We start from the raw sequence: 17,362 nt of genomic DNA on the forward strand, positions 1-17,362 counted from the left end.
TGAGGCTCCCTGTCAAATCTGACTTCAGCCTTTCTTGACATGGGGAGTAGCTATCCTTTTTTGTTTATAATATTATTTTCCTTGAGGAAAATCTTGATCTCGACCTTCTGCAGTTTATTATTGGCTGGGCCTGTGAGGCTGGTCTCCAGTTCATATTGACCTGTTCATGGCAATATTTATTTTTTTTTTTAAACATAATAATTCCTCAGGATTTTAAGAAGAAAGCAAAGAGGACCTGCCAATCAAGAGATCTATCATGACTGGCAATCCGTGTAAGAGACTTGCCTGGAGTGACTGTGAGTATTTCAGGACTATTTTTTGCATAGATTCCATGTTTTCCTGGATAACTTCCAGTTTCATTTGCAGCACTGTGGTGTGCATGCTGTTAACCGTGTACAAGCCATTCTGAAGCTGTGCTACTCTCACCTGTGCTGTATATGGGATGCTGTGCTGGCCCTTCTGCATTTTCAGAGGAGGAAACGGAATGGAGTGACTATTAACAGTGCCTTATTATGAACAAAGCTCAAACAGCTGCAAACCTTCACCTGTCTCTCTCTAGAGTTAACATCTGTCACTGCTGCTTCTGTATTGAGTGGAGGAGGAGGGTTGGTAAAATGACAACCTCTACAGGCGTGCCAGCCCAGCCCCCTGCTCATAGGACTGATGGCTGTGAAAGAGCTGGTGCCAGTCTGCATCATATAGAAGCCTACTGACACTGAAGGATTATTTCTGAAGATAATAGTCTCATTTCCTTTTGTATTTTTAACTGAGGAACAGTCTATCTAATGAATCTTTGTAACTAGGTCAGTTATTGTAGTATTTGATCTTAGCAGAGAGTTCTGCCCAGTTTGATCCAATGCACTACATTTACAGCCAGCTTACAGTAGATGGGCAGTGGAGGACTGGGATACTCCAGATAATGTCGATGCTGGGGAAAATGGACAGAAAGTTCACAGAAAGTAAACTTAGATACAGCAAGGATATTTAGTCAACTAGAGCCAGCTTAGCTCATGCAGAGTATTTTGGGAATGAACAGGAAATACCAAAGTACTCCTAGAACCTCTGTGCTGAGGAACAGAGGCATTACTGTTGTCATCACTTCCATTTCTGCCTCAGCCACTCCAGGCTCTGGGCTGTCTCTGCTGCCAGTTGCAAATGGAACTAGCCCAGCCAACTATACATCAGTGCTGAGATACGTTTGTTGTTCTGTAGAATTTACAGTAAAACTGGATCTTCCTGACAATGATTTCCTGTGCATGCACATGATCCATCACAGCCTGGAGCAGATACTATCAGAACCATCATTTACACTTGAGGTGAATGCTGTGAGGAGGGGGAGTGTCACCAGCCTTGCAATAAAGTCAGGATCTGCTGCAGGTGCTGTTACTGCTTATGGTAGGAGTTCAACATAGAGTTGTTAAGAAATCCTTTTCTATTGCATAATGCTTCTAATCTGTATGACAATCTTTGAATGCCTGTTATGAGTTCTGATTCCCAAGACTTAGGAAAGGTGCCTTAGGAGCTGGAAGAATTGCCATTTAGCAAATTTGACTTAGATTCAGGGCTTGGATTTCACCTTAAGAGACACATTTTCTTTGATAAGTTGAAGGTAAATGTCCATGGATGAATAAAAAGACATAACAACAAGTAGATGGGTAGGACTGAGAGCAGCTTTCCAGATTAAGAACTTTGTTCACTATAACAAAAGAAAATGAGATGAGCAATATGTGTACAGAGTACCATGGAATTACAGGTAAAGGAGACAATTCAGTTGAATCATTTGGTTAAAGTATAAATGTGTGTCCCTCATTTCTCTTTGCAACAGATGCCTTTGATTCACAGCACAGACAAGATCCTGAAGATTCCCACAAGGCGCACAAGAAGAAATTTTTAAAAGAGAAGGAAAGGAGACTGTCAGTGAGTCAGTGGGACACAGATATACAACCCCTCATTTCATCTTCTAAATGGCTTCAGCTTCACGGGCTCAAAAGAAACAAATTGTCCCTATCCCAGATTTTGTCACGGATTGGATTCCAGCACAGGAAAGGTACAAAAGAAATCAATAATAGAATAATAATAAACCCTCTGACTTTGAATATCAGTCTCTAGGGTCACACTCATTTTGCACCCCAGTGTACATAGCAGATATTTTCATGTTGTCTCTTATCTTATGATAATGGAAAAAAGGGAAGTTATAGCCACAGTTGCTGACATTGCCAGTGCGAGAAGTGAGGAACCCCATCTCCTTTTGATCTGAGAAGGGCTTTCCTTACTCAACTGTACCATTGTTTTACCCTAGGCCCCAGTTCAAATCTCTCCAATTTAGCTAGAACTAGCAAATAATTCATGCTGCTGAGGCTGTTAGTTGTTTTCCTGAAAATAACACACCGTAAGATCTCTTGTCCATTTTAAGATGGCAAATGTAATGTATGCCAGCCATAATCTGTGATCTACTAGCTGACCATCAAGGCTAGCTAACCTGTTTGGGAATAGTATATTATTTCCAGGGATCCAGCTTTAAGGAAGCTGTTAAATTTGATTAGAATTCAGGCTGCTTTTCGTGCAAAGTCAGGCTGTAGAAAAATGTTCCTTTGCAGTTATCTGACAGCTGGAGGGGAAGAGTTTGCTAATAATTATTAATCACTGCCATAATAGCGCTTTGCAGAGCATGATAAGATATTCTTTTCTTTGAACAGCTTGCTGCCTGAGAAGTAGGAATTGTAATGTATTGCGATTGTTCTTGGTTGCATAATTTAAGATTTTGGCTGGCTTGTGTCCACGGGGCATTCAAAGATCAACGGTGCAGATCCTGAAATCCTGTATGCTGTAGATGAAGAAGAAGCAGTTAAGCAGGGTTAATGTTGTTACAGTGTAATTTTAGGAGCAGAATGTACTAGTTTAGCAGGACAGCATGCTGTACAGAATAGCTGCTTTGTGACGTTAAATATTCCCACCCCTGGTGTTTTCCTATCAGTGGAGATCCTGTAGAAGATTTCTAGCTACTGAAAGAGCAGAGTGCAACCTTTTCCTGAGTTGCACCCACTTCTGCACCTGTTTAGTTGTGTAAGAGGACAGCATTATCTGTACCAGATTTTGTATTTTGTTTGATGGACAAATATTTGCAAGTCCTGTTGTGAGGTAAATGGATAATACAGAAGTTTAATTGCCTAAACCTTTCATTTACTAAAGTCCCCTGTAGCTTTTTGGCCTATGAACAATTGAATGTGGGTTTTTTTCCCCTGTTCAGACTAAACTGGCAGGGAGTAGCAAGAACAGGGCTGCTTCAAGGCAGGTAAATGAGCCAGGAGCCAAATGGGACCACAGCCTGGGCAGTGCCCTCACTGACCAGGATGCAGCTCTGAAGCATCTAAGCACCACAGGGTGCTGCTAACAGTGTCCACAGACAGTCCCAGACAGGGTGAGTTGATGAACCATGTCCAGGGTCCAGCCAGGGGGCACAGCCAGGAGCAACAGGAGATGGAGCCAGAGACAAGGCCACAACACAGATCTTAGAGCCACATCCAAGAGACAGAACTGGAGATGTGGCTATGATATAGGGCTGGGAGATCTATCCAGGAGAGATGTCCACTAGCAGAACTTGAGACAAGTACACCTACAACACACCTAAAGCAAAGACTGGGTGCCCAGACCCGTGTGCCCTGTGGGTGGAAACCCCAGGTGAGGCTGATCAGTGTCATCAAGGCCTGTTGGTGCCCTCAGGGCCCCATCATAGACATAGCCAGAAAAAAATTGTAAAACAAAAGCATAATTAGAATTTCTCTCAAGTTTCTTAATGTCAAGAGTTCAATACAGATGCATGTGCCTTATACATGGATGGTATGCTGAAAAATATCTGTTTGAAGTAATCCTTATGATTAGCAACTTGATCTTTTGTAACCTTCACTGTAGATTATGTGACCACCTTGGGGAAACTTGTGGCTTCTCGGTATGCAGATGGTCTGTTTCCTCAATACAAGAGAGCACAAGATGGCAGCGTGTATAATGTAAGTGTGACTGACTTGTGCTAACTTCCCTGTGCGCTTAGAAGTTATTATGACTGTAGCAGAATGATGTGACTAAAATGTCCTCCTATGGCATGAAATACTTACATTCTTTGTGAGAACTTTATCTTTTTATCTTTGTTTTGTTTTGTCAAACTGTTAATGATAACAATCAGTGGTAGAGAAGCTAGATATCTCTTTTTTTCCTTGCAAAGTCTTATGCTTTTGCCTTGGTGCAGCATTGCAGTAAATCTTTACAGACAAGACTGCAGTTTCTAAGCAACATTTACCCTGTCTTGAAAGAGGGAACTCTTAAAAAGAAGATGCTCTGGCGAGTTAAAAAAAATAAAATCCTAGTCAATAAAACAAATGGGGGTACTGAAATAAGAAGACATAATGCGTTGTCATTGCCAATGCAAAGCACTGCTTTGCTTAGTGCCAGCAGGTCACAAAAGGCTCAGCCTACTCTATAGAGACAGCTAGCTGGATCTCTGCCCAGGCTCATGTTCTAAGGAATGTCTTAGCAACAGCTGCTGGCGGCCCCATTGTTAAGAGGATGGATTCTGATTGAAGAGATACGCATGTGAGCGAGGAGGGGAGAGAGTTAATTCATAAAGGATTTTACAAAAGCAAATGGCTCATCATTTTTTCTGATAATTAGAGTAATTTCTGAGGCACAATGCTTTAAAATGGGAAAAGAACCTTTTCAGGGAGCCTTTTCCTCTCATTTTTTCCCATTAATTCCTTATGAAATATCTACATAATGTCTTTTAATCTTAGGATATGCTGCAAGCAGTAGGAAAGACATTTCTAGTAGCACTAAGGTAGCAGTGCCACTGTACAATATCTGGTGAGATCTCATTTAGGATATTGTGTGCAATACTGTGTACAGTTACCACAGGTTGCGAAGAAGCTATTCAGACCAGGAAAGGTATTGGGAAGAGCTAGTAAGATGAACTGCGATGCAGTGCTGGTCTTATAAGAGGGCTTGGTTGGTGTTATCATATATAAGTAAGAAGACTGACAAAGGATAGCATTATAGCCCTGAATGCCTACAGAAAGGCAAATCACAGGGATAGGGAAAAGCTATAGTTTTCTATGCTAAAAGGCATGCTAGTCCAAGAATAAATGGGTATGAGCTCCCGTGAATAAATTTAGGCTAGACAGTCAGAAGTTTTCCAGCCCTCAGGGAAATGGGAATCTGGACTGGCCAACTACAAGTGAAGGGGTGGTGCAAGAAAACTGCATTATTTTAAGATGGAGTTTGATCAGTGTAGTGCAATAAGCTTCTTTGTATGGGCCTGGCTGTCATAAGAGGAAACTGGATTTTCTAAGTGCTTCTTCCCAGGCCTACATTCCTTTGGCAGACAGCCTGAGACTCTATCTGGGAGGCACATTACAGGGCCCTAGCTGACATTAAAGAACAGAAAAAAATACAAATGAGAGGAAGAAGTGTGCAGATTGATACACAAAATATCCTCTTCCTGAGAAATGTTATTGTTTTAAAACATTTGTATCTCCAAGGTTTTGTACTTAGTCCCAGGAGGGTAGTTAGAGGTAGAAGGTAGCTGGTAAATTCTGACATGGGTCAGAGATATTGGGGGAATGTCTTTATACTGGAACCTGTGGTGATTTTTTAAACTCACAGACCATTTTGCATGATGCATGTGTATACATATGTTCATAGGGAGGGTCTGCTGATTTTAATTTTAATACCGAATCTAAGATTTTCTTAATTTACTGATATGGCATGGGAGTTTTCAGTTGTTGATTGCAGTTGTCTGAACCTAATTTGCCTAAGCACCTACCCACAAATAGTTAATCTGTACTTCTGGGCATTGTTAATGAAATAATGCTACAAACAGGAAACATTTTACATTTTTCTTTCAAATGCTAAAGACAAGGTGGAGATTGAAGTGCCCCAGAAGTAAACCATAAGCTCCCTTGTATCGCTGTACAAAATTTTAAGAGCCAGTCAAAATTCTAGTCTAAGAGGGTACAAAGTTTCTGTGTCCTTGTTTGTTCACCCATCTGCTCTACAGTCCTTTCTACATCTTAGCCTGTGTTCAGCTCATTCTAATTGCTCCAGTCTTGAGACAAGCAAGTCAGACAACCCACTGGCACTGTCCCATGCTCATATAAAAAGATTATGAAAAGCAATTAGGACAAAATGCAGTGTCTTTTCTTTATAGCTTAGATGCATTTGTCAAGTATTTGCTCTTGAAATAGTGGAAGAAAAATGGGTTGTTTTCACTCCTACCTTGGCTGGCATATCTGGCACTTGCAAACCAGCTATTGCAGCTGTGCTAAGCTTGGGGCTGCATTTGTCTTATTTGTTTTGATGTTCAGTTTCTTTCTCTCCTTATTTAAATAAAGCTGACAGCCAAAAAAGAACTTATTCTTCATTTTGTGGATTGTCTAATGAGAGCTATTGAGCTATATAAGCAGCGAATGGAATGGTTAACCAGTGAGAGCCGGCAGATATTTGGAGTGATTCAAGAACAGTGCATTGTAATTGTTTTGGATTTTGGCACGGCAGCTCCAACTGAATTTGATCTATGTCGGGATGCACTTTCTATGGTACTTGTGGAACAGGTGACCCAAGTTGCCAAATTCAACCTCATTCGGTAAGCAGAAAGAATCAATCATAGAATGGTTTGGGTTGGAAGGGACCTTTAAAGCTCATCTAGTCCAGTCTCCCAGCAATAAGCAGGGACATCCTCAGCTAGATCAGGTTGCTCAAAGCCCTGTCCAGACTCACCTTGAATGTTTCCAGGGATGGGGCATCCACAGCCTCTCTGGGAAACCTGTCCCAGTGTTTCACCACCCTCATTGTAAAAAATGTCTTCCTTATATCTAGTCTGAATCTACCTTCTTTTAGTTTGAAAACATTACTCGTCCTATTACCACAGGCCCTACTGAAAAGTCTGTTCCCATCTTTCTTATAAGCCCCCTTTAAGTACTGAAAGGCTGCAGTAAGGTCTCCCCAGAGCCTTCCCTTCTCCAGACTGAACAAAGAAGTCCATGTCTGCCCATTGCTGGAGAATAAAAAGGAGTCACATATCACGTAGACATGTGTTTGGATAATATGCGTTCTGTAGTGAAAATTGTCCTGATTTGTGTCATGGTAATATCTATAGATTTTCCACCAAGTTTCACCCACAGTCATGCTGAGCTTGCTACTTCCATTTAACAGACCATTGTTACCCTGAAGAACTGAGAAAGACTAACAGAACCTAAATAGTGATATATGCCTTCTACAAATGTAGCACAGGAAAACAGAAAGATCAGGGGGTCTTTGCAATAGTGGGAATGATTTTCAGGCATCTAAGCAGTACAGATTGAAACAGTGAGGTCCCATCTGACTGCCTAGGCACTCTTGTGTCTTTAGGCATTACAGGTTTCTGCCTTACAGCTAAAGGTTCACTCCCCCAAGTGCCATAGACACAGGCGTAGTCATTTGTATTTCTATAGATCTCCATGGTCACAGAAATCAGTAGCAGAAGTAGGAAACAATACTATATTTCCATAACAAAAGACAACTGCTTGTTCCCTAACACGAGTAAAGGCATTTGAGTTTAGTTACAAATAGAAGAATAGAAGCAGCTAATTCAAATTTATATATCTCTGCACAAATTCTCGTATATGCATAAAGGTTTGAATGTGTAAGCTTGAGTTTGGACAGATGAGTGGAATTTTGTGACTGTGAAAAAAAAGATGCACAAATTAAGTCATATAATTTTAAAATTGGTTCCACAATGATAAATTGCAACTACGCTGTGATTCTTAAAGTTGCTTTACCCCAGCTTTGTCCTACAGATTTGATTTTGGTGTCCTGTCTTAATTCTCTAGCTTGTGATACAATTGAGATTTGAAAAGAAGAAGATAACTTCTGTAGCATTTGAGAAGCACATAGAACATTTTATTTAAAAATGATCTGCAAAGCTAAGTCAAAATTGAGGCACAATAATTTTGTTCATCTATTTGTTTGTTTGCACAGGAGGGATACAAAAGACAATGTAGCATATAAATTATTACTTTAAAATAATGTTGATATACATACTTGTCTTTTAGATTTGCAGGAAACTCTTCAAAATAATGCTTGGCAGAATGTTACAGATACTGGAACCAGTTCGGTTGTTATTTGCTTTCTGTTTTTTCATGTACAAATGCACAGGCATATATGCTCATATACTTTGTACTTCTGTACTGCCATTAAGACTAAGGCCTTTGATCAATTACAATATCAAAAAGCTTAGCATCACAAGTTTTATTTTGATGGGTAGATAAAGATCAGCCCTACTACAAAAAAAGCGTGGTGGTTAAAACGATCTAACACAAAGGTCATGCAGCAAGTTGTGGAAAGAGACCTGTGGAAGCCAGCTTTTTTCTTTCTTTTTTTTTTTTTAATACAAATATTTTAAAAAACTTACTGTGTTTTTATGTTAAACGGAGATATGAATTAGGAACTGGTTTTAAGGTACTTCAGCTCTCTTGACCCTACTTTGGAAACAGCTGTTTCAAAAAAAAATTCTTATAAAAATTACAATATTTTTTCTAAGGGTTTTTTCTCTACTTCTTTTATTGCAAGTCTAGATTTAGTATCTGTGGTTTATTGTAATTATTACTTAAGAATGGAATATAACAATAGCAGCGCTCCACTTTTTTGCTCTGACAGCATTATTCTCAGTATTTCTAATTTACAGTCGATCTAATTTTCAGGGCTGCTCAGAATCTTATGAAGTGGCAACAGAAATCTACTCCTGTGTCTGAGCATAGTGTAAAGTCTGCTGTTACGTGGCTCTGGAAGCTGGACCATATGACAGCTGCCAGCCATATCAACTCTGCTGAAGCCCTGCTGGAAGCCATGAGTGATGAGGCGGTAAGCTCATACATCTTTTCAGAAGTCTCAAGTAAATCCAAAAATATGCAGTGCCAGACTGGCTACTGTGATTTGCCCTGATGAATATTGCAAAGATAAATATTAATGACGGCATTTGGAAAGATTTTTTTTTTTCCCCCAAGGGTAGCTGCATACTATGTTTACTGATGGCCTGTTTATGTAAATGTACTGTATTTTAATGCAGAAACTTGTTTATTTTCTTTTCTAGAGAACATAGAATAAATAACATATTCAGTCATTAATCTCCTTCATAAATTTTATTAACACTTTCAACTTGCAGTGTACAAAAAATTGTATGTAGATTTCAGTATTGTCTGTGTATGAATAACCAGAAATTAAAATCTGTCCAACAGTGAGATATCTATTATTTTTTTTCTGGACATTGGTGGGCTAATGGGTAATCTGGGGGAGTCAGTTGTGGCAGGTGCTCAACGTAAAACAAACTTCAATTACTCCTAGTCATTCCTAACCAACAGTTCACTTGAGTGCAAGCTTCACTGTACTGCAGGCTGGGGGAGATCCCATTCAGAGCTAGGAAAAAGCTGCATGCTCGCTGAACAGTTGTAAATTATTCATTCCTCAGAACTGGCTTCATCGACAGACGTTGCTCCAAAACAATAGCTCCTTTTTTCCCTAGACTTGGCTTTTCCTGTCATTCTTTTAGCTGAACTTTTCTTCCCATGTGTGGTGACTCCCTAGATTTTCTTTCCTCATGACCTGTCCAGTCCCAAGCTCAAGATCACTCTGCTGTAAGGTTGCAATCCTTTGAGCTCTACCTGCCACAGATACATCCGCAGTGCTTAAATTGCAGTTCTGTACAGGTGCTGCTCTGCGAAGTGTGGGTCACCCATGCAAAACACACCACCTACCAAGGTAAAAACTGTGATGAACTGTTCATGTTGTCCTCATTCCTCTTTTTTTTATTAAGTTTATTTGCTTGTTTAGATGGCTGCATAAATTATAATTTTCAAAATATGAAAGTCTAAATGGAAAGGTTTTAACCCTTCCCCACTAATCTGTGAGGAACATTTCCTTTGTGGCATGGTATTGCTGGGTTTGTAGTTAAGTAGAGTTAATTATCTGTGGTTAGCAATTTTTATTTATTTTCTTGTGAGGACTTGGTTTTGCATCAGCAATGCCCAAGAAATGTCTGCATTTTAAAAGCTGCATAGGCAGGCAGTAAATAAATCCTTTGCAGGAAATTGATAACCTATTGAACATCAAGTTTATGAATTATTGGCAGTCTTAGGAGAAAGGGGGAGATGTGAATCTGAGGGAACACCCGGGAATGTGGTTGTACAATATGCATGCATTCCCCCAGGTCAGGAGCCTCTTCAGCAAAAGGAATAGAAACAAGGTGTTGTCCAAGGACTGGATCTCAACTGGGAGAGCTGTGTGCATGCTTGGATAGCTTTTTAGCTGGATGAAACAGAAAGGGAACCTTGTAAAACTGAACTAAAGCACAAATAGGTGCAAGAGGTTTTTAATTTTGTTGCTCTGCACCTTTTTCTAAAGCTACTAAGTATTTTGTTAATCTTGCACTTTAATCAAACACATTTATTCTCCTCTTTAACCTTAACATTTGTTTAGCATTAACAGTGATGTCAGGACACCTGGCTGACAACAGACCTGCTTGCTCCCAAGAAAGTGTGGTCTATAACCATGGGCTCTGCCTCCCACAATGGAGTGTCTTGCCCCCTCTACAAGACCCAAGGGAAGCCCAAGGTGGCAAGGTGCTGCTTTGTTAATTTGCCTGGTCTAGCCTGAGATTGGATTGCTGCTTGGGAGCAGTGCTTTCTAGTGTTAGCCCAAGATTTCTTCCAGGACTAGCCCAAGTATTTGTGGCAAAAGATAGAGGAAGGAGAGAGCTTGAAATCCAGAAGTCCATGTCAGTTTGTATCAACATGCTTATGACGTGGGAGAGCACAGGGATCCTACAGCCTGGAACCTTAGAGTCCAAACTTGACAAAAGATGTTCATGTGCCAGTCTGTTGACTCAGGGAGCTGAAATAAAATCAGTATCGAAGGTAGTAGTGGAAATGCATGAACACACTTACAGGTGATAGTGAATTTGCTTTACTACTGCATGAAATTATGTGGGTGCAGTGCCATCCCAGACTCAAATAGTTGTCTTCTCTTTTGTGGTGCATGTCCTGGGATTCCTAGTCATATTCAAGTGTGTTTTCTCAGTTAAACAACTATTTATCAGATATTTATCAGTTGGTATGTAACACACTATAAGACTGATATGTTCGACTTACTGTCTTGAACATCATCATGGGATAGCTGTTGTTACATTTATTTTTAATGATGGTGAAAATTCAAGAAGCATACTTACCATGAGGATTGTTAGCATGGGTAAGTGCAGGTAACATCATATAATGTCATACTCAAGCAATGACTAAAGGACATTTCTTCAGCTTCTTTGTCTTCTTGCAGTAACATTTTCAGAATGTAAGTGTGTGTGGTCATAATAAACCTGTCAAGCTCCCTCTGCCCTGGGAAGTATAAAAAATATGAATTATCTGTAAATACCATCAGTAGGACTCAAAGAATGATGCATCTTTCCTACCCTTAAAATACATGCTGCCAGTAAAAGCATGTCTGGTGTAAAAGTTCCTACTGATTTTCAGCCCTGGCAAGGCACCAACATAGCATCTCTCTTCATAAAAGTAGAATGTGGCACAGAGCACAGAGCCTTATCCTTACTAATACAGTTGTCCTTCTTTACACCTCTCTTTGGTTTCAGTTAACTTCTGTGAAAAGGGGCTTGCATTGGGCAGAATCAGACCCAGGGGCTGTGGGCCAGGCTCTCTTCTCACTTTAGGAAATTTTGTGTGGACTTCGTTTGAATTACTGGCATAAAAAGGATGGAGAACCAAAGATCTGAAAATATTACAGCCCAAGTAATGTATTGGTTCTACCAAATTTTCCTACTAGTACTCAGCATGGGACAGTGCTTGAATAAGTACTAAGTGTCTGTGTAAAACAATGTCTTCCAATTCCCAATTTTTTTCTGCTTAATAACAGGTTGAAGCTGTTTATTACTTTGCTGTGGGTGATGTTCCAGTGGACACAAAGCAGCTACTCCTTAAGAAGGTTTCTGATGGCCCCTGTCCAGTAAACACTGTATCTTTCAATGCTAGGGAAGATGAAACTATTATTTTTCTGAGAGACCTGAGCCGTTTGGCCTCTGGCAGGTATGGCAAATAAGAACCACAGTAATTATTTCAGTACCTGTAAAGTGCTTTGCTGCTAGGAATGGTATCAGAAGGTATCTGAATATAATCCTTGTTTTGCTCATAGGGAAAATGAGGCAAAGAGTTCAGTAAGTGATCGGCGGGAAACTGGGGAAATAGTCTAAGAGATATGACTAAAATGCAGGACCTACTTGAACAGACCAGCTTCTCCACATATGTGCTCACTGTGCTTGCAGAAAAGCCATTCCTTTTTTATATCCTAAATTGTCTGTCATCTGCTCCTCTTCTGAAGTCTGAAAAATTGTTCAGGGGAAAGGGTCACAACATAAACTGAAACAAGTTTTTATTGTATTGCTTTGTACTCTGGTAATATCCACAGGCACCAGCAAAGGATCTAGAGTTTTGTAGGATCAAGTGCCATACAGACATGTACTGAAAAGGTGATGCCTGTCCTAAATGGGCAGTTCCTGGAACAATAGAAAATTTATGTGGTGTTATCCATCAGGCCTGGCTGTGGTAACCATGCTCCCTAGCATCTATTTGGTGTGGTTGGTGGAAGTGGATATATTCCACATGGCTTGTTGGCTGCTTTATCCTGGGAATCAGCCACATGGTGAGAATCAGCCTTCACTAGAGAGGGATAATAAAACTTTAATTTTGATTCTGATATCAAAATAAGGAAAACAAATGAACAAACACAATGCTCCACAATAACAAACTCATGCTGAACAGCATGAGGGCAGTAGGAGTCAGTAGGTGTTTGTCTGCTTAACAGAAGTCACCGTGCAGTTACAGAGCTGTGAAATGGCTGCTAGCTCTTTCTGTTTCACTGTTGTTTGTGCAAGAGTGGGAAGACCTCCAGCAGTAGAAATCTCCCAAATGACAGCAGAGCAATTGGTAAGATGGCAGCTGCTTAGCTCTTTTATAGCCATCTGTGTTTAGAAGTAGCTTTTAAGAGGTGGAGTGTCTGCCAAAAAACAAGACTGTGGGAGAGTGTTATGTTTGCAATGGTCTGATGTGTGTCTAAAATTATTGTGGTCATTTGGAACTGTGGTACCTCCATTGATAATCAGGTACATTGCCGGTCACCACCCTTCATTTTCTTTTGGCAGTGTTTTTACCTCTTTTATAAAGGGAAAGTGAATATTTCTTGTATGTTAGAGAGAGGCAAGAAGGGTTGTGGCAGGGAGATGAGAGGAAAAATTTTGTTTTATATGACTCCTGCAATCTTTTTACATGAGTGTGGCTTTGGTGCAGAGACTTATTGGGCCAATTAATATCTTGTAGGTGGGTATTTGCCCAATAACTGTCTATAAGTTTGTTAGCTTTCCCACAGGAATGGCCAAGTTCATGGGCTTTTCATGGCTTGAGCCTGTTTCTAGTGCAGTTCTGTTTTAGAAATGCATCTTTTTCCTGCCCTGAGAGCTTTTCTGTTTTGACAAGGAGGGTAAATGAAGTCTGCTTGACTTCCTGATTTGTATGTTGATAATGAAATAAGTGTTCCTGTTGGGCTTTCAACTGGGAGGATAATCTGATAAAAAGGTGTTAGTGTCATCTTGGACATCTCAAATGATATGCTGGCTCAGCATGTTAAAAGCATTAATTAAAAATAGATTTCCAGGAGATTGAAGAGGAAGGTGCCTCAGAGTAATTGATACGAAAATGAAAAGATGTTTTTAATGAGAGGATTATGAATGTACATAAATGTATATAAAAGGTTTGATAATATTTATAGTGTTGTTGTCATTGAAGGTTTAGATGTCTTGAATGGATAAGCAAATAATTCTGAAGTTGTACACCACTATGATCTTGCACGTGTGACATAAATCTCATTAAAATTAGGAAAGTATTTATGTAGTTTATGTACTGGTGAAAACTCATTTTGTATTACAGATTCCATGCTTTTGCTCAGAAGAATGACTATAAAGATGCTACTGGACCTGCACTGAAATGTGAAGAGGATGGAAGAGGTCTAATTGCCCCAGATTCCAGAAAAGTGAAAGGGCGAATGCCACTAGGTAGACAATATAAAACCCAAGATGATACTGATTTTCTCAGTGAGGTTTCAGAATAGAAATGTAATACCGGAACTTGCTAAATGTAAAATCAAAAGAAGCCTTTTGTAGGCATGGGTGGGGTGAGGACAGGACTAGCCAAATGGAAATTCTATGGGTGGGAAGGAGGGGGCAAGGAAAAGAGAGAAGTGAAGAGAGTAGAGGATGTGCATGTGAGAATGAAAGAGAAGTGAAAAAAGGGAGAAGAAGAACATTTATTTAGGGAGATGAAGAACAGTCCTGGTGTGCTTATGCCAGTGACCTTATGGAAATGTGTAGAGAAATGGCAGAAAGGAAGAGGAATAGTGTAGAAGAATATCTGATACAATAGCCACATCAATACAGGCCAAGTTTATATGTAATATAAGGGGATTACAACCACATGAGGTTGATTTGTGTCTTTCAAGATCTGAATTTGTCATAAAGATGGACAACAAGTGTGGTAAAATAACCATAGAGAAGAAGGCGCAAAGAGGGGGGAAAGAATTGGTGGGAAAAAAAACAGGAGGAAAAAACAGAAATAAACAGTTTTACTGGGGAGTGGAGCTGGGCAGAAAACTCTCAGTTTATTATTGGTCACAGTGCTCCTTCCTCTGGGTAAGTCAGCCTTACTGTTAAGTGGGACTGAACTGTGGCTTAAGCCAGGTTGGGAGGAGACCAGCTTGTGGTGTGAAGTGAGATTGTATATTTCAATTCTGATGTCTTTATCATTGTGACATTAAATTTAAAAATGCTTTCTTTTAAATATCAGGAGGCATAAGACCTCTTTATTCTAATGGCTCACATCTCCATTATACTGGTGGGCATTAGTTTTGCCCCAGAGGTAGGACGGTGTTACCATTTTCTTACTTCTAGGGAATGTATGGCATAAGGTGGATTTAGTGAGTCACCTAAGGTCATTTGTCAGTCTTGGAGTAACTGACACATATTTCCTGCGTTGTAGTCTAGTTCCTTGTGTACTAACTTATCCTTCACAAGGACCAGGTTTATAACAGTATGAGAGAACCATAATGTGGGGCCAGAAATAAAAGAGTGAGGTGTCACCTTGGTTTTTTTGCTTCATGAAAGGATACTCAAGCCTCACCCACATAGGGTTGAGGAACCAACAGCAGAATAGGCTTCAAAACTCTTATCTCTCATTTCATACTAATTTGGAGCTGTGTAATGATTGCCTTCAGTCTGCTACCAGTGCTTCCTTGCTGGACCCCATTTGGGGGCATATGTGGGGGGAGCTGGCTTCCTCTTCCCCTGGGCAGTCAGCCTGTTTCAATAGATGGGCCTAGAGCTCCTGTGACTGAAATTACTTCCTCACCACTGTTTCTAAAGCTGAAAGCTGAATAGCTCTAATCGCTCAAAAGGACAGTAATCCCCTTGAAGTGCATTGTCTGTTGTGTCTTATTGCTATTATAGAGCAGAATTTACACATTAAAAAGGAACACAATTAGCTTTCTTCATTTGCTGGGTATTATAAGCACAGTTGTGACATCACTGGCAGCCAATCGGAGCGTTTCAGTTGTATGCAGAATATAAAGTCCTTTCAGAAAAGAAAACACATTGGAGACATTATTCTGGTCTGTGTCTGATGTCTCTTGTTTCAGAGACTCCTTCAAGGGTGTAGTAGGCAATAATAATAAAAGTGTCGATTACTCACTAATGGGCTCTGAAACTGGTTCTTGGATGTGTGGCATAAACTATACAAGGAAATAAATAGAGAGTGAACCAGAGATTTAATCTTCCAAATGTGGTGTTTCTTGAAAATAAGGGGAGGCACAGGAATATTTTGATTATGTTTCTTTTTGCACCACAAACAAAGCAGCTGGAAACTGAAACTCATCATTATGTTTTATGGACTGGAAAAGCTGTTTTAAGTACATCTGATAGTTTTCTGTGTATCCACTGTATAACAGCATTTTGCAAATACAGGGTATCTTTATTCTTTTTCATCTGCTTAACCAAAACAAGTCGGAAGTGAACTATTTAAAACTTCAGATAAGAGCTCCATTCTCCCCTGTTTTGCATCTTGAGCAGTCATTTAGAAAGCAAGCATGAGAAACTGCCAAATTTTAATTTTTTTTTACACTCATTTTGAGTGGGTGCTCAAGATCAAGACAGGTGTAAGCCAGTAAAGAATTAAGGTCCTTATGTTGGCAGACTCAGATTTACTTAAGACAGAGAAATGCTTTACATAAAGCCTAATTTCACCAATGTGTTGATAACCTCCTCATCCAGCACTGATTTTCCTGTTAATGCTTCTGCCTACATTCTCTGTGTAGTGTCTTCATCTGCAAAAAGCTGCAGAATTAAGCAAACCTGTTATGTAGCTAAAATTCTAAGTGGAAAGGAGGTGAAATTTAAGTTGGAACTTGAAGACCTAGAGGGCAAGAGATGGTGGAAACTGTAGAGAAGAAGGTTTGTGTTGAAAAGGGGCACAGTTGTGTCATCTACTTGGAGTGACAAGGAGATAAGAGCTAAACAGGGCTTGAAAAGCAATGGCGTTTTGAACTAGATCCTGAAATGAATAGTGGGACCTCACTGACTGAAATAGAAACAGCAGTAAGTCTCTGTACAGTGTTTTTCTGTGTGGGGGAATAGACGAGCTGGTATGTGTAAAGAAAAAGCAAATGGACTGAAATCAGAATTTGGCTGATATGACAAATCCAAAGAGGGATGTGTCTGACCTCCTTGTGAACAGCATAAGGCTGTATTTTTAGGAGTGCTTGATTTTCTACATTTACCTGATGGTCACAGGGAAAATTTCAGGTTGCTGTGTGTAAAATGGGAAGTATAAGAGCACCAGCCTCCTGTATGACATTGAAGTCAATGAACTCTGCACTGTTCATGTACACAGACATGGGAGAGACCAAACCCTCCCTTTGGAGAGCCAGGATAATGACTTACGAGTAGCTATTTTGCCTACAGGCTGTAGCAAAGATTGTTGACTATTTTTTTTCCTTGCAAGTGCTTTGTCTAGTCTTAGCAGCTTAACCTTGGCCTGGCAAATCTCTTTCCTGATGTGTAGAGAGTGATGCAGATAGTCCTCTGTGATACCACATGGGATACAAAGTTCATTTGCTTTGTCCATTTGCCCAATGGGAAAGAGGCAGGATCGGGGCTGCGGTGAGTTAAGGTGCTGCTTGACCTGGCAGGTACACAGGTTAAGCTGCTTACTCCCCTCCAGTGCTCCTTTGTATCTCCATTCATTCC

General features: G+C 40.1%; 1 protein-coding gene across 1 annotated transcript in view; it reads left to right on the forward strand.

Moving 5' to 3' along the window:
* Nucleotides 1–208: 208 nt before the first annotated feature.
* Nucleotides 209–17,362, forward strand: part of VWA3B (von Willebrand factor A domain containing 3B) — a 62,823-nt gene continuing 45,669 nt past the window's right edge. Inside the window, 7 exon segments of the mRNA XM_026849811.1 lie at nt 209–296; nt 1,826–2,047; nt 3,910–4,004; nt 6,378–6,628; nt 8,724–8,883; nt 11,935–12,104; nt 13,998–14,122. Of these exon segments, the coding sequence (XP_026705612.1) occupies nt 257–296; nt 1,826–2,047; nt 3,910–4,004; nt 6,378–6,628; nt 8,724–8,883; nt 11,935–12,104; nt 13,998–14,122 (1,063 nt within the window). The 5' untranslated portion in view covers nt 209–256.

The sequence above is a fragment of the Athene cunicularia genome (genome assembly GCF_003259725.1).
Source record: "Athene cunicularia isolate RWA chromosome 1 unlocalized genomic scaffold, athCun1 chr1_part1, whole genome shotgun sequence".
Lineage (NCBI taxonomy): Eukaryota > Metazoa > Chordata > Aves > Strigiformes > Strigidae > Athene > Athene cunicularia.